General features: G+C 45.0%; 1 protein-coding gene across 4 annotated transcripts in view; it reads left to right on the top strand.

Moving 5' to 3' along the window:
• LOC117397154 (ubiquitin carboxyl-terminal hydrolase 2-like) overlaps positions 1–17969 on the top strand; it is a 37925-nt gene that overhangs the window by 6247 nt on the left and 13709 nt on the right. For 3 of the 4 annotated variants that reach the window (XM_059009944.1, XM_033995735.3, XM_033995734.3), the window contains exons 2-3: positions 1301–1391; positions 6743–7510. In XM_059009944.1, coding sequence (XP_058865927.1) covers positions 6746–7510 — 765 coding nt within the window. In that variant the 5' untranslated portion in view covers positions 1301–1391; positions 6743–6745. The remainder of the gene's footprint in view (positions 1–1300; positions 1392–6742; positions 7511–17969) is intronic. The other variant, XM_059009945.1, reaches the window with a different exon arrangement.

Genomic DNA, 17969 nt, shown 5'->3' with positions numbered 1-17969 from the left:
GTAATTGATTCAAATGGAATATGAATGCATTACTGGAAAGTGGGAACTGGATCATGAGATATGCTTCCACTAGTGTAGTGTAGGCAGGGAGCAAATGAACAAGCATTGAAAGAAATCAATGCAACCAGTACAGTTATGATACTGTACAGAGTAACACATGTAGGTGAAGTATGAGATTCATAAGTGAGAAAATGCCAGCAGATACTATTGAGTGATGAAAATATTCAGTTTTTGTGACTGTCTGTTTTAATCATCTAAGTAAAGGAGGATCTTAACACTCAGCTAAAATTCCTAAACCAGCAGTTTTCTTCTTTAGATCATCACTCTAGTGCCATACTGATCCTACGAAACACTCCCTTACAGAAAATGGCACTTTTTAAAATAAATACGGGAATGACACATTTTATTTTATCCAGTTTGGATTGAATTCAAACATTTGGCTTGGGCACTTTCCCAATTCACCAACCCACTTCGCAGACGCAGAAAAGAGAAAAAAAACAGAAAAGGCTTCTCAAGAACTGACAGAGACCACTCTGGGCATCCAAAAGGGACAGATCTGAGTGCAGCCTGGGGTCTGCTGAAGGGAAGACAGCTACAGACTTGAGTCAGCAGTTTAATATACCCTGGCTGACTCACAAACGAGAATGATCACGCCAAGAAATGAATCACGCCTCTTCGACTAGCTGTTGTTCAGACGTATCAACAGTGCGCTGCCCGGCACATATAAACAACTCTTAGGAGTACTGTATCCACAATACTTCATTACCCATTTCTGGAAAGAAAACTTGATTACGCAGCTGCAATCTGCACAAATTACCCTCCCCTGAAATTGGACCAAATTGTCTTTAATTTGCTGAATAATTGTATGCTCTAAGGCTTCCCATTACAGTGTTATTACAGCCCCCATCGCTTGGCTGAGGGTAAGGACCTTCATCTGTTGTCATTAGAAGACGAGAACAATATCCGCAGTTGGACGGAGTGATTATCTGAGTAATCATCTGGGTTTTAATCACCGTTAGTGGCTGTTTGTCTGCCTCTCTCTTCTCAGCAGTTTAAACAGACCTCATTAAGAGGTGCTTTAGTAATCAATTGTTTTCTAGTTTTCTCAGAAACATCGTAACACTTTGAAGACCAGGCTCGGCTCCTTCTGATTTTTCAGGTTGCTAACATTTTGTACTGGAGAAGTAGCTCCTTTCTAAAGTGCGGTTTTGGGTCTTTGAAAATCCTACAGGTTCTGCAGTGATTGGTACGTGGCATTCCTGGCAATAAAATAACAAGCCTGGTATTCATTTCTTTCCAGGTGTCTTAAATTGAGTGTTTGAATTCAGGATGGAATAGCTGGACATTCAAACTGGACAGTGTGAGAGACCAGACCCAGCCTCCAACAGCAGGTACTGTACACACCAAAAAAGTATTTGAGATGTTGGCTTATTAAAAATGCTGTATGAGGAATCTTCAAACTAGACAGTCCAATATTCAGTAGAATAACCAGTAGAGGAGGTTTTTGAATGCAGCAAAGCCCTTCCTGGTTGTGAATGAATGTCTTTCTCTGTGGTTCTGGGGAAGGCGAGCTGTCAGCTGCTTGTGTGTTTTGGGATCAGCCCACGTCAGTCAGGAGTGTTCGTGGAGTCTTATCTGGCCAGCGTGCGGATGCAGGGTAAATATAGCAGCCCTGCATTGCAGCCTGTGGCCTGGTCCATTAGTGCTACAGGCTTCGGACTGCCCACGGCTAGCCTCCCGAATCGAAAGAGCGTTTCAGTGCTTTTTTATTCCAAACCTGGCCAGCCTCGGAAATTCTTGCTACCTCTCTGATTGGGGAAGCCAGTTACCTAATGAGCGCCTGATTTAGGAGGCAGGTCTTCATCTGGTTGAACAGAAGGCTATTGCATCGACTTGCTTTTCGAAAGCGCTTCCCTCTAGATCTGAACTTGCAGGTGAATATGTCTGGGCGGGTAGGGGTTAATTTGTGTGCGATATATGCACGCGAGCGGAGAAAGAGCCATTTCTTTGGTAAGGTTGTTGGTGTTTTCAAGGGAACTGTTCATCACAGAGCAGAGTAAGGCAGCGTCTGCAAACTCTAAACTCTTAAAGGAATAGCGAGGGAAGAGACAGGATTGGGGGATCCAAAACCTTAGACAGGGTCTTGGGAAAGGGTACCATGTTTGGGAAGTGGCCTGGACTCCTTCCACATGACGAGAGGGTACAGTATAGTATGGTTACGAGCTCTGTGTTTCCGGAGCTGACAACAAACACCACGCAATATAATCAGAACTGAATGCGGCGCTGAAGCATTCTTGGCAGTCAGCATTGTTGGGGGGTAAAATGAAGAACAAATGTCGTACTGCATTTATTCATTTGACCCAACAGGGGGGTGGAGGAATAACTGTATAGTGGATTCAGGGTTAGAAACTCATTCTAGTCCTGCACCCAGTCCTGGGTTTCAGAAGTCCCCTTTTTTATGTAGATTACTGACATGACCAGGGCTAAATCTCCTCTGAACTGATTGCACTTCTGACAACATGAATACCTGTAGGTTTACTAATGTTTGAGTGTGTGCAGGACTAGTGTGAGTTTCCTAACCCTAACCCTCCTTATAATACACATTACGTATGTGTTGTTCTAATTGTAGTTTTTTAAAAATCTGTTTCATTGCGGACTGTAACACGATCCCCACGTGCCCAGGGTAGAGAGAGCGGGTCTGTTTCTTAAACAGGACACATTCAGTTCACAGTGTTCCCTCTCCCTGCCTGTCTCGCTCGCTCGCTCGCTCTCTCTCGCTCTCTCTCTCTCTCTCTCTCTCTCTCTCTCTCGCTCGCTCTCTCTCTCTCTCTCTCTCTCTCTCTCTCTCTCTCTCTCTCTCTCTCTCTCTCGCTCGCTCGCTCGCTCGCTCGCTCGCTCTCTCTCTCTCTCTCTCTCTCTCTCTCTCTCTCTCTCTCTCTCTCGCTCGCTCTCTCTCTCTCTCTGTCTCTCTCTTGCTCTCTCTCTCTCTCTCTCTCTCTCTCTCTCGCTCGCTCGCTCTCTCTCTCTCTCTCTCTCTCTCTCTCTCTCTCTCTCTCTCTCTCGCTCGCTCGCTCGCTCGCTCGCTCGCTCGCTCTCTCGCTCGCTCGCTCTCTCTCTCTCTCGCTCGCTCGCTCTCTCTCTCTCTCTCTCTCTGTCTCTCTCTCTCTCGCTCGCTCTCTCTCTCTCTCTCTCTCTCTCTCTCTCTCTCTCTCTCGCTCGCTCGCTCGCTCTCTCTCTCTCTCTCTCTCTCGCTCGCTCGCTCGCTCGCTCGCTCTCTCTCTCTCTCTCTCTCTCGCTCGCTCGCTCTCTCTCTCTCTCTGTCTCTCTCTCGCTCTCTCTCTCTCTCTCTCGCTCGCTCTCTCTCTCTCTCTGTCTCTCTCTTGCTCTCTCTCTGTCTCTCTCTCTCTCTCTTGCCAGCAGGGGCCCAGGTCCGGTTTCACTTGAGGAGCGGGGGGGTGCGTCTGAGCTGGAAATGTCAGAGCACAGCAATCTGACGGCTCTGACTCGCACACAGATGGGTCCGTCTGAGCCCCTGCCTTCAGAGCACCCCCCTCTTCTTCACTTTGTGTGATTACCAATACCTGCAGAATATAATGTACTGTACTTTAAAACCCTCTCACTTTAGAAATACTGAAGGAAGTTTAATAAATGTATCGGGTGTTGTGATGCTTGCTCACCCACTGGCTGAGCGACCGCATTGAAAACGGTTTTGTTTTGATGAGAATCATCCTGGTTTTAAATTGCATCAAACTGGGTCTCAAGGCCAGGTTTCAAGCCACTGTTCCTGAAAAAGTGGCTTTGTGTTCCCTCAGCTTTACAATATTTATTATATATTATGCAGAAAACAGCACTCCAGAATGGCTGAGGCACACACGATCTAGGAAGAGAGAGGTGTTTGTATACCTCTGCATGATGATGACGGCATGAGCCTACTCCATCTATGAGCTACGCAGCCAGCATGCTCTGTGGGTAGGAGTGAGATAGACCTGTTTCATGTACGAGCCCCCAGCCTGCTTTGTGTGGGTGCGCTCTGCGTTACTAAGGCCAGTCTTTTCATCTTCTGCGAAGGTGACATCATACAAAGCAGGCTGTGATTCAGACAGGTCAAGGTCAGACAGGAGTTGCGCTGTTCTATTAAAATGTTCCACGAATAGCAAAGCAAACCAATGCAGAGTGAGTCCTTTCTGGAAGCGTTCCTTCTGGTTATGAATGCGCACGCATGTAAAATGTAGATTTGACAGCCTCTGTGATATGATCCCAGTTTTCAGTTCGTAAACAGTTGTTTCTATTTTTTTATTTTTAAATGTTTATGCATTAAACCCTGGTATCAGTAGAATTGCCTCAACGAGTCTAGAACATGTGCATGTAAACCTGTATTTTATGAATAAAGAGAGACTATAAATGACAAATGAGTTCAAAAGCACTGTAGGGCTAATTTATTATCAGAAGTCATTTGTGGTGATGCAGCCGTCGACGAGTTTGAAATACAAGACGTTAAACTGGCTGGAGGATTTTCCAGCCACAGTTGGACTGAGAGAGAAAGAGAAAGTGTCAGAGAGAGTGAGTTGGCAGACTGGTCTCAATCTGGCAAAGGCCTGCTAGGCCCAGTTCTGACCAGGGAGTAGAGCTTGTTGGTGTGTTGCCATGGAAACGTCAGTGAGCAGAATTCTGGCAGAGATTGGACATGCACAAAAAGCCTTCACAAGACTGCTACAAGTGAACACCTCATCTTCCAGCTATTTTGTTGTTTATCTTTACACAAGGTGATATCTATCTATCTATCTATCTTTCTTTCTTTCTTTCTTTCTTTCTTTCTTTCTAAACAAGCCCATACTTGTCTGGTCCTGTAAACAGACCAGAGGAGTGAATCTTGTAATGTAAGTTTCACACACAGACCAGAATGTGTGTGTGTTTGTCCGGTGCATGATGGGAACAGGGAGGTAGAAGAAAGGGAGGGGGCTAATAAGGGTTGCTGCTATAGCAACCACAGACTCACAGCCATGTGAAAACATGCCAGGAAGCAGAGACGAGAAGTAACAGGAGATTAACAGACTGAAAGAGGAGGAAATGTGCTTCAGACAGTAGGTATGTGTAATCGGTTCTTTGATTTTAAACCTGGATTCAGATTGACAGTGGATATGCTGCTTTGTGAACGTGGTTAGACTGGGGTTCTTACCTTCCTGTTAACTGTATGGTCAGCACTGCAGTGACATATCAGTTGTCACCCGTGGATGACTTTAGACCTTTCGTGATTATGGAAAACTGACTTCATTTGGGTATTCAAAAAACTGTCTTAACTTTGTTTTACATTGGTTTTTATTCATATTGACTTTGAGTGTGTTTAGTGTAATCATACAGTATTATTATTATTATTACAGTATTATTATTATTATTCATTTTGATTGTTATGATGTGCATTTTATTTATAGATGCATAACACTTATTGAAACGCTGAAACTCTTCCAGACTTCAGAAACTCCTCGCCTGTGCTGTAGTGGTCTGAACTGCTGCAGATCTAGACTTGGTTCTGTCTGTTAAAGCATTGAAATAAGACCTTGGAGCCGTACAGACTGTTGCAGACAGAAAGACGTACCCATTTGGAAATGGCTGTAGTTTTTATTTTATATAAATAGGTTTTACCTTTCGGGTACTGTGTGATTATAAGGACCCTCCGTACTGTGTGTGCATGCACGTAGAGTCAAGTGAAAAGATCAGTTTCTCCGGGAGAGAACATCCGTTTTCTGCCTTGATTTTGTGAGTGCGTCCCTTGGAATGGCTCCAGCTAGCTGCCTTCTCCGGCTCTCTGAGCTGAATTATTGATGGCTCTGAGGCCTGGCCCTTCAGCACGCTGCTCAGAGACTCAACTGCTAGAGGTGCCGGAGAGAGAGAGAGAGAGAACAAGAGGAAACAAGAGCCTTGCCAACAAACTGAACACGGGTAAACAACACCAGAGACTTTTATTCATTTAGAGATCTGACTCGGAGCTTTCCTGGGACTGTATCAGTTCATGTTGTTGCCGTTGTCCTTTGGATAAGCTATGAAACGGATATACGGTGATATTTTCCAAATCTTACATTTCTTAACTGTTTCACATCCTTTAGCGTACCAGTCTCTATTGCTGAAGAATATCAGCATTACGCTGCGCACTGAGCCCTCTGCATCACTGATCCGCGTTCCCACCTCCCGATAGGAGTCTTTTCAGAAGCATTCTTTACTGGAGTAATTAGTCTGTGGTAATCAGTGGCTGTGTTCAAGCCACAGCATGAGTATAGTATTAGAAAACTGGTAGAAGCAGAGCATGTGTAGTAAAGCACAGGCAAGGACTGTACAAGATGGTAGACAAGCATGGGGAAGGTTCCTGTGTGGATTTGTAAGGGGGGGAGCAGGCTGTGCTGGGGTCTGAACAGAACCAGCGAGGGATACAAGTAGCAGGCTCTTTATCTTGTTAATGAGCCCCCTTCAGCCCTGATTACCCCCCCCCCCCCCCCCCCCCCAGCCCTGATCCACTCAGTAGAACCCAGTGCTCTAAATATCACACCCTGCACAATAGGGTAGGTACTGAATCGAGGGAGGGGGAGAACTTTCTCTTTGGGGTCGGGGGAGCATTGAAGCAGGGACCAAATCTAACACTGAAGCTGGGTGAGCAACTGTGCAACCGAATCAGGAGTGCAATTAATCGTCCTTCTCTCTCTCTCTCTCTCTCTCCTCTCTCTCTCCTCTCTCTCTCTGCCCCTCTCCACAGTCGATGCAGTCTGCAGCCTTGTCCCTGTGGCTGAGATTGACCATGTCACGAGTGTCCTCCACCACCAAGCGCTACACAGGATCCGGCTACACAGGGTCCAGCTACACAGGGTCCAGCTACACAGGGCACTATGGCAGCTACACCTCCTCCTACACGCCCAACCTCAGCTCCTCGTACACAGACAAGGAGAAGCTGTCCTACAAGAGCCCCGGCTACGCAGGAGCGAGCAGCTACCTGACCTCCGGCAGCCGCTCCCGCAACTACAGTACCTCCTCCGAGCCTGACAGGGGGCGCCAGATCCCTCGCACGGATGTTCTAAGCAGCCGCCGCAGCGAGAGCCTGAGCCGGGCACCAGTCAAGGCCTACAGCTCCGGCCTGAGTGGCGGCTACTCCTCATCTTTCGCCTACGCGGGGAGCAGCAGCTACCTTTCCTCCTCTCCGGTTTCCTCCTCTTCCAGAACCGGCCTGAGCCGCCGGAAGTCCAGCAGCCAGACGGATCTAAACCGCGACCTGGCCAGCCTGGCGCTGTCCGACTCCTCGACCAGCAGCAGACGGGACTCGGACAGCCCGCACGGGTCCTACCGCAGTGGGTACAGCCGTGGCAGCGAGGTCCAGGACTCGTATGGAAGCTCACGGGCCGGCTACGGGCTCTCGCGCAGCTCCACGCAGGAGACCATCAGCGCCAGCCTCAAGAGCAGCAGCCGCTTCAGCCCGTCCTGGGAGAGGAACGGCACCAGGCGCTCCAGCTCCCCCGGCAAGGAGTCAACAGTAGGTGGCGCTGTTTGGCTAGAGGTTGCTTTACCAGATGCAAAACTCTAGTTTTTTTTGTTTGTTTGTTTGTTTTTTTTTCCCCAGTGTCTTTGTTGTTTGACCAGACCCTCCATGCAAAAGTGAAATTATGCAGTGTGTTTTAATTTATTTCTCTGAAGCGACCAAAATGACGAAGCATGCTACCATTCATGCACTATTTAAATGATGCTGTGCAAGTGTTAAAACGAGTAGAATGGGTAATGAGCACCAACATAAGCAATGTGCAAGCTGGGGTAACTGCCTGTTTTTACAATGATCAGTGTGGGTCTTTTAGCTAAAATGGACAGCTCCATTGTATTGATTTTCATATGATCAACCAGTCCAAGGAGTGGATTCTTACTGAATATCTTGCAATAAAATCAAGATATGTCAAAATAAAATAACACTGGCCGATATGTTGTATTGGTGTATCAGGTTGTGTTTTGAATGTCAGCCTCAGTCTGCATTGCTTGTGAATGAACCACAGTGCAACAGTCTAATGTTGTACTACGCTTCAGGGACACTAGAGGGCGCCAAAGTAGTTTCAATATATATTTTTCAGTACCTTTCTTTTTAACAAGCTTGAGGATTGTCAAGTAGTTTTCTCAGAAGTGTTTATCAGCAGGTATTAAATAAATCCATTCATCAATGTGTTGATTTCAAAACAAAAAAAGCTGTCCTTCCCTCACCTTTACAACTGAGTAGTGAAAGCTAATTTTCCTCTCATCCGAGTCGTTGACGTTTTTAATGCCATGCTGCCGTGCCGAGGCCGTAAACTGACAATGAAAATAATGATAGTTTATAAGCAGCACACAATGAAGACGCTTGCAGCCTCATTCGGGTTGCTTAAGCATGGCTCCTTGCAGGCTGCAAATCTGTCCCTATCACACAATCTCCCAGCCTCTCATTCCAGCCTTGCACTCACCCTGTTTCTGTGGAAGATGACTTGTATAGTGAAACTGAGTGCCTGCCAGATCATGCGCAAAGCTGTCGGTCTGACCCAAAAGCTATTGTGTTCCCATGACTGAAAGAATCCTGTTTTTTCGTTACGGACAACTGTTACGGAGCAGAACACAGTAAAAAGGGAAAATGTATCGGAATTTGTCCGCTGAGTCGTTTTAACATGAATTAGAACAGGGTTGGAACAAAGACCAGGACTGGAAGAAGCAACGTTGGCCACCCCTGCTCTTGATGAAAAACTGCTGCTGCTAATTCCTGAATTTAACTCTTTGTCTAGCTTCTGCGAAACGATGTCTGCTATAAAAATGTGTAGATCACGGTAAGCTGTAGTTAAGAGCAGTATGATGAAGAACGATACTAGCAGGAAGCATAGGCAAACCCTAATCCTGTGCTAAAAGCCGTAGCATGCCGGCTAGCTGCTCGTGTGTAGCTGAACCTACAGGGTTTGCGAAATTGCATGAGACGGTGGTTTTGCACTTGTCAAGGTCGGAGCTGTGCATGCTCAAGGTCACGTGCCAGTGTAATAATTAACCACAGGTATCTTGAGGAATTCTAATAAGGCTTCTTGGAGTATTGCTGCACAGTTAAAAGCACAGAGCCTTATAACGGATTAGCATGGTGTGATTTTCCATGCCTTTCTGATCCTTGTATTAAGCACTGACTCGCTAGTGTTAACTTCTCTGTTACTGAGCTTGCCTGGGCTATGCCATGCTTTCATTTTGCTTCACGGCACTTTGCAATATCCCTTATAAAAGATTCCCATAGTAAAAGCATAGAAAGTGTAATGAAGCACAGTGAGAGCGTGCTAAACCTCAGGTAAGCACTGTAAAGCACAGACAGGTACGGTAAAGCACATTTAAAAGCATGGCAAGCTATGGGAAATGCACAGTATAACCCTGGTGAAAAGGGCTGCCTTCACTTGGGTGTGCCCTCGTTTATCAAGGAGGGTTTTTAATCCAGTCAGCACACTCCGATTCTGCAGCCGTTCCAAAACCATAAAGAAAGAAACATTTAAGCTACGTAACACTCCCCGTACTGCAGAGTCATTATGGGTTATAGAGGTAACTCATAGTCTTAACAAAGCTTTTGGCTTTCTGTATAAACTGCTGTTTGATATTCCTGAAGCATGGCCAGAAGAATGCAGTCAAACTACTGTCTTCCAGTCAAACACATTTCCGATAAAAAGAGCTGGATTCACCGCACGCCACCAATCTAATTTAATCAGCCACATGTTTAGTGGCAGCATTCCCCTGTTAAAGCGATAGAAAACCTGCCACTTCAGGTGAGTTAATGAAGGCACGCTGTACTTCTTCAGATCAGCAGTAGATTTAACAATAACTGTGATGATGTCCAACTTCAAAGCTAATTGGCTTCTTTTGTTTTTTTATGCCAGCCTGTCCGTGCAGCCGTTTTGTTCCATCCGTATCTCTTGATGGGTAATCAGGTCTCAATCAGAGCACAGCGAGACAGCGTCATTTTTTTGGTTGCGGTATTGACATTGTTTTTCTGACGCTGCGAATTTTTGCGATATTTCCAGGAAACATTCTATTGCATTTCATGGCTGGGTTATTCAGCTGCAAATTCCAGAGGGACAGAGAGCTCCCAGTTTTGCATTATTAACAGCAGTGTGTGTTTTCAGTTGAATCATGTGTCTTGGCATCATTTTAAAGACTGGGTGGGCAGTTTGTTCTGTACTTTGTTTCATCCGTAAGGTGTTTTTGCAATGTTCAGGGTGCCACCACACTTGCAAGTTAAAATTCAGGGCTACTAAGATATTATTATACTCCAAAAAATGTTACAAAACAGCAACCTCAAAAGGATCATTTGCGGACTCAAAAGCGTTTGTTTCAAGTTACGTAACATTGACAGGCAATGGTGCAAACTGCCTTTTGTGTAAAGACCTTGATAAGTCTGCCTCTTAGTAACCTGAGTTAGGTCATAGCAACAAATGCCCCATCCTAATAGTTCTACCTTGGTTTGTACCAGGACCCTAAGGACTTTCTCAGAAGCACGTGCCTCACCAGCTCCAATACAAACAGAACCTCCCTTTTGCTGTCAGCGTTTCCTAATCCTCATTAAAGGTGACCCGTGTTGTCCCTGATCTCTGCGGAGCAGCCCCACTGATATCTCTCTGTCTATATTAAGAGCGAGAGAGCAAATCCTCTGTCAAAGACTAGAAATAAATTGAAAAAAAGATTAAGCAAAATAAAAACCCGCTGACGTTTATGTACTTTGCACGGTGGCCCGTGCCCCAAGCTCAAACGCTGACCCCGCTGATCAACTGACGCATTGGAACAGAGCAGCAGCTGTGTCACCCAGAGGGTTTCAGTGTAATTGTGAACCAGGCTTTACAACTACCTTAGCTTTGAATCACACAGGGAGAGGCTCTGGTTGTGTGTGTGTGTGCGTGTGCATGCAGGGAGGGTACTGGATACTGTAGGAGGATGAAATGCACAGGAAATATTTCTGGTATCCTGTTGGTATTTATGACATGTGAGCCACCCCATCTGTCAGACTAAAACCAGTTAGAGATTTTGAGTAACTCAAACTCTGTATCAGCAGCGTTTGAGTTGCACCAAGTAAACCAAGTCTATTTTTTGACTCTCATATTTATACAATGAGAACTAGCCTGTCCCAGTATGCACAGAGGAGGAAAAGGGACGCGATGCATCTTCTTTCCAGGGGTCTCCCCATGTAGTGTGTACAGCCCTTTTTAATTGGGTTCCCCAAAGATGTCGTCTAAAGCAGTAGCAGGGTGCAGCTGAGCGCATCAAGGGTAGAATGAAGCGGCAGGATCAGTTAAACTTGCAGGTGCACTCAAGATAAAAGACAGGTCCTTTACAAGACCTTCCGCTGATGGGGACCGTTACCAGGGGGGCTGTGGAGAGCTTGTCCCGGGAGGCACCGGAGCAGAACAACAGGAAGAAGGAGCTGTTCAACAGGGAAGGGTTTAGATGTGACCGTGGCTTCCATATCGCTGTTACCTAAATCCTTTACTCATGCCATCCATGCTAGTCCATGGGCAGCACACAGACCGTTACATTTCTAGACACCTTTCCAAATGGGCAGAACACGACGAGCCTTTCTGGTCAAACCACTTGTAGACACTGATGCTACACTGATACTGCTGTGTGATTGCGTGTTTAAAGCCATTATGACCATACCCAACCCCGGACAGAGATAACCGACTAAAGACAGAACAGGGATGACCGTGGCTCTCTCCTCCGACCCCTGTTATTCCCACGTCACAGGCAAACTAAAATCATGTGGATTCAGCTTTGGCTAACACAGTAGTGAAGCAACTGCAGAGGGCTGGAATGGAAATAGAAAACAAACTGTGTTGTATTTGATCTTAATTCACCCTGAACGGGGAGGGGGGCTGCTAATCTGATTGCAGGGATTGTAAAGCTGGCTGGCGTTGGAGCGGACATATCAGAACAAGGGATTGCATTTTGAAAGAGGGCAGTTGTGGTGTGTGTTTTTTTTCTCTCTGTTCTTTAACATTGTTATTATTTCTAGTGATTGCAATTATAGTGATTTTTGGGTAGCCCAGATTTTACGTTTTATATCTGATTAACCAAAGATGCTTATTTCCTTATGTAAAGTAATTGGCCAGTCCTGTTAAATTGATTAGTTGACGCTCCCAAGTAGGTCAGGGCTACAGATCACCATGCCATCCAGATACGCCAACAGCAGTCTGTCGCACTGTACACGGTGAAAGTGAGAACTGCCTTGATGTTTGCCTTGATCTTCACCAAATCTTTAATACAGTAATACCCGAAGGGTTCCCATTCAACACGTAAGGCCTTTTTTGTCTCTCATCTCGGCTCGTGAGTCATTTGATGATGCTGTAGATGCTTTTTTTAACAAGTGGGTCTGCTGGAAAAAAAGTGTTAGTATTTTAATTGCCTTGCCACAGCCGTTAGAAGTGAGCTATTAATAGCAGCAGCAGGGAAAGTGTTCAAAGTGTTATCTTCCTTTACACAGAGTTAATCTGATCAGATAGGAAGGGCATGGAAAAACGGCAGAGCTAGCGTGCATTATATAACACAGTAACAGAGATCGCTTACTTCACAGAGAGGTGCAGTCTGGGTAATTTGTCTGCTGTCTAAAGACGTTTACAGATGGGTAAATATTTGTTAGGTTTGGAGAAAGAAACAATGACTTGTGAGGACACTTTGCTGACCTCTTCAACTTTTCTTATGTAACGTTGAGGAGTTTTGCCCCGGCTAATCTTAGCAGGGGGATCCAGTCCTTGTTCTTTTGTTCATGTCTTAATATTGTAGCTAGTGTATAATTCCATCCAAGAAGTATATGTGATATACCACAGTATATCCGAGGTACAGCTAGAGTAATATGACACTGATAACAGTGCTGAAGACATTAGCCTAAATGCCTTTCATTCCTCTACCTGTTCTTCCCACTGTGTGTTTAACAGGAGAGAATATATATCTGCATTCATTAGTACGAGCGTACTTATAAATGCTTACAGTACCTATGCTTCACCATGCTTCACTGTGCTTTATTACACTGCCACGGTCACAGGAATTCTACCATAACACTGGCAATGCAGTACATTTCCTTCAGGGGCGGGCGGGCGACCACGTACTGGAACAGCACATTCAGCAACGTCTACACTTTAAGAACAGGTTGTCCTGTCCACAAAACGCACAATTTTAACAACATTCCAGAACATGTTATTGATCATGAGAAAACTGCAAATTTCCCATGGTAAACTTTTCTAAGGGTGACCCTGTCGTATGGTACAGTGGAAGACCGGTCTTCTCATTTTAGGTGTTAAATTAAACCGCTGATATCGGAGAATGACTCGGAGTGTGATTCGCTCGCTCATTCAGTGCCAGACAGATTCCAAAAATATATTCACCCGGGACCACCGGATATGAACAAAGATGTTCCATGCTAGATCTCCCCATGCTTATAACTGCGATATACCATGAGAGACGGTGTTGAGCTGCATTCCATGCAGGCAGGGAGGCAGGCAGGCAGGCCGGCTGCTTGGCTGAGCCAGCCGGCACTGGAGAATGTGTTTGCAGTGTGTTCTGTGCACAGCAGATGGGTCACGCTGCTCCTGGGAGGCAGGGAGACCAGCGGAGAGCCAGGCACCACAGAGAGGCTCAAGCTTATTCATATTGTTGTTGTTTTTCTGCTTGATTAGTTTTTTTTTTTTTCTCCTCGTCCCAGCTGCAGTGTTTTGTATTTATTACCTAGTTCATTTCACATCTTCAGGCAATGATCTATGTATTAGGCTATATATTATCAAGTCATAATTCCCTGTTATGACATCACAAACTCATAATTCACTGTTATGATGTCAGAGGAGTGAATTATCACTTACCCACAGTCTTCTCAGTAAGAAATACAAAGCACAAAAGATGATTTCAAAACTTTCTCAAACTCCTGTGGTTTAGTGCAGTGCTGTGGTTTTTACAGTACAGTAGTTGTGTTTTAATGACCGATGCGACTCAAGGTCACATGCCAGCCCCTGTTGCAGTTTCTGTAATAAAACTGTTGACTTGGCATCTCCGCCCTCAGCAAGCAGTAAAGTTCCCCCTTGTAAAAGTTTACTGTGGGATATCAAGATTCAGCTTGGCAAGGTCAGCATAGCGACAGTATGGAAAAGCATAGGGAAAGGAAAGAAACAAAATGACTATTTGGGAACACCTTTTCTTCCAAAAAGGTACTCCTTGTAACTTAAAATTACTGCTATATGACTGCTGTACTTACTAAAGCCAGGGCAGCAGGATTAGTGATATATTTAAAAGCCCTGCTGCTAGAGACTATCATTGTGAGCCCAGTAGCTGTACGCTATGATTCAGTAATATGTAAAGAAGGGTCTTGTACTGGGGGGTGTATGGTGTGCTGTTCAGTTGTATTCTCCAGTACTAGTGTATGGTAACTAGGGAGATGAGCTGATTGAGTCATTCTTGCATGAATTGGAATGTTCTGAGAGTTCTTGGAACACTTCTTAAGAATGTGTCACCTCTGACCTGCTGCAGTCACCTGATCTCTTGGCACCGGGGTGGAATGCCAGTAACACTCAAAGAAAAGCATATTGCATACTGATGTGTTAGTGCAGGGTAGAGCAAACACATTAGCTCTCAAAAAAACAACCGGCAGAATTTTTTTGAAATGTACTAAACTTAACATTTGAAAAGAGTTTCGTTGACAATGGGATTGCTGTGCTGAGGTGACTGTGGATGTTACAAGAGTTACAAACTCACCAGGCTTAGGTTTGTATGGGAAAAGCTCTCCAGTGCATTAACAGCACCTTAATATTAATGAGCACTAGTCTGCACACTCCATTCTCAGCTCCCCAGCGCTGTCATTACCCTGCAGCTTAATGACAAGCACTAAAACATCCCATTCGGGGCTCTCAAGCACAGATACTCTCCAGTATCTTAATAAAGATCAAGCTCTAAAAACAAAAACAATTCCGTTCCTCTCTCTTTGCCTCGTTGCATATTTGGCAGTAAACAGAAATCCAGTATCCCACATCGTCCTTTCAGGTATGTACCCACCAGCACACATTCCTGATCTGACAAGTGCAAGGAAAGGAGGGTTTGTCCTTCCATGAGGGAGAGTCTCTGTGCTGGAGATGTTGATCTGATGCCAAGACGGTGCGTGAGCACGGCATGTTCTTGGAAACTCTCTCTCACTCCGCTGACTCCAGGACTGATCGAACTTGTTTTACCCGCTCTGGCATTGTGTCAAAGACACTGCAGCAATACTGAACCAGGACAGAAGGTTACCAGATTAGAGCAGGTGAACTTTCTCTTGGTCTTTGTTCCACCAGTTTAACCTGCGTCAAGGTCCTAATCCGTTCATTATTCAAAGATACCCAGAAAACCCACGTTTGTTTTTATATGGCGAATACGTTACATTTTATTAATTCTAAGAGCACATTTTAAAGAAGTATGAAATAACAGAGTGTGTCCAGGTTTATGGGGAGTTTAAATAGAGTGGCGATGCTGGTTAAGCAGTCTAGTTCCCTGAATCTCCGCTGTGTCTGCTTGATGAAATCCAGGTAATCGTTTCCATGGTTACGTGGTTTGCAATCGCTCAGTTCGGAGAGGCTGGGCTGGCTTGCCTCTGAGGGAGGGAGGCAGCTTCCCTTACACACCCTAGCCCTGTTACGCATTGTGCTCCCCATCCCTGGCAAAGAATCTGACTTCAGAGCAACTTTTCAGAGTGTATTTAACCCTTCCCTGCATGGCCAGCTCATGTAACTCTCTGCTTGTCTTTTAAAAGGAGTCGTTTCTTTATACAGCGCAGCCATATTGACTGCATGGTTTAATGGGGTCAGTGTGGTAGGATGCTGTCCTCTTCACAGTGTGCCAGCACTTCAGCCCTCCGCAGCTGAAACATTCTGCAGTTTACCTGTACAGTGCATAACTAGAAGCCTGTCACACCTGTAAACTACAGCAGCAATCATTAAGCAAGAGGTGCTCAACTTTGAGGAGCAGAAGTAGATTATTAGGGCAGTCATGAGTTTATCATCATATCCTCAGATTGATTCCAGTGTACAGGGATGACTTTCAGTTCAGAGGAACCCTTCAACCTTGTTTAGTCTGGCTGGTGGACAGTAAATACAGCCCTGAACAGTTGAGTTAAAGTGATTGTAGAAACACTTCAGAACACAGGTCGACGAACTAGCGGTGTGTGTAATCTTGTAAATTTCCATGTGCTACGTGTGGAGTGTTGGTAATATAACTACATAATGAATAAAGATGTTAATGTAAATAATATTGAAAATAAGTTTACAGAACCCCCCCCCCAAAAAAATAACCAAGTGGTACAACCCTTTCAATCTATCAGTTTGATGAGGAGGACTGTTTCACAAGCACAGTACTTGATAAGTCCTCCTTTGTTAACATGATGACTGTAGTGATTTACGTACAAGTTAACAGGTCCGTGTAAAAGTGCTGTTTCTCAATTCACTTCTCTGCCTGCTGTTTTAAACCTCTTGGAACAAAATACGAACACAAACTGTCAATGATGGCCTCCATTTAAAACGTATGCCACTGGGCTGCCAGTGCCTTCTGCAGTGGCCTGGTGACCTGGCGGGTGACCTTTCATTTCATCATCTCCAGTAATGGGTTTCAACGAGGATTCCTGCGGAGAGCAGAACGGTCAGATCAGCGAGCCTGGAAGAACTGTTGATAACAGCTGTTACTGACAGCAATTTAATGAACACAATACATGCAGATGCCATCTTCCTGGTGAAAACAAGCACAGGAGGCAATGGGGAGTCAATGTGCTGTTCCAGCCGTACTACTGCCCTTGTTACAGTCATTAAACCCACGGCAGGATTGTTTCATCCCAGTAACTGTACATTGAGAGAGGTCTGGGAAAGCAGCTCTCTGTCTGAACCCTCTCGTGGCAATGCAAGGTCACACCCAGCTTCTCTGCGCACATCGCTTGTTGTTAAAGGCTGGTAATCCACCCGGAGACTGAGTGCAAAGCGACATCATTTCACAAAGGAAAGATTTTATTTATATAATCACAAAGTTTCCGATGACGTGTGCGTGTGTGTGTGAGGTGGCTGATTGTGTATACTGTACATCAGATATCTCACGTCGTTAGCAGATGTTACAGTTTGGAAGGATATTTTTAATTAATTTGTAAGGTTCACAGCAAAGTGGCATCATTTCGCAAAGGAAAGATTTTATTTATATAACCACACTGTCCGAGATGGGGGGGGGGGGGTGCTATACTTTGCAAGCTTACCCACAAGACCCCCAATGTGCCTGTGTGAAGGTGTTGAAAGGAACCTTATTCTGTGGCTCATACCATTAAAATGAATCAGATTAGTAGATCCATAGGAGGACCAGCATGGCAATAGAAATATGAGCTCATGATTGAGTTCTATAATAACCCTGAGCCCAGCAGGCAGTTGTTGATTGTGTGCCTGCATAGGAGAGGACGTACCATTTATAAAATGCAATCTTACTAATACAGTGCTTGCTGTTTTAAGGTGACTCAATAATATGTGCTTTCTTTCTGAGCATCCCATGGTGTCTTAAAAAATATATATATACAATTTAAAAAAGTGTTGTTTTAGAAATCCCCCCCAACAGTTCTGCTAAGGATTTGTCTAAATTTCAGTGCATCCTATAGGATACCAGGAAGACGTTCTGATTTATACAAGATACCTATTGAGTGCGAGTGCCGGTTCAGCTGCTTCAAGTATAAAGCGTTTCTCAAGTCGCTACCAGCTGCAGGGCTCGTATGACTAGGCGTGGGGAGCCTAGAACACAGACACCACCACACGCTACGAGGCCACTTTTGTTTTTCTTACGACAGCATTAGAACAATTGCAAACTTTACTTTTAATAGCACGCTGTAGCCTACAGTACAACTTCTTTTTTTTTAAAGGAATAATGCTTTTGATAAATCCGTTTTGTTATCTGATGTTTCCGAGCACATTTTGACTGTCCTAAACGCCCTTTTCTACCCC

The sequence above is a fragment of the Acipenser ruthenus genome, chromosome 40, assembly GCF_902713425.1.
Source record: "Acipenser ruthenus chromosome 40, fAciRut3.2 maternal haplotype, whole genome shotgun sequence".
Lineage (NCBI taxonomy): Eukaryota > Metazoa > Chordata > Actinopteri > Acipenseriformes > Acipenseridae > Acipenser > Acipenser ruthenus.
The sequence above is the reverse complement of the archived record's forward strand: the minus strand, read 5'-3'. Positions and strand labels throughout refer to the sequence as shown.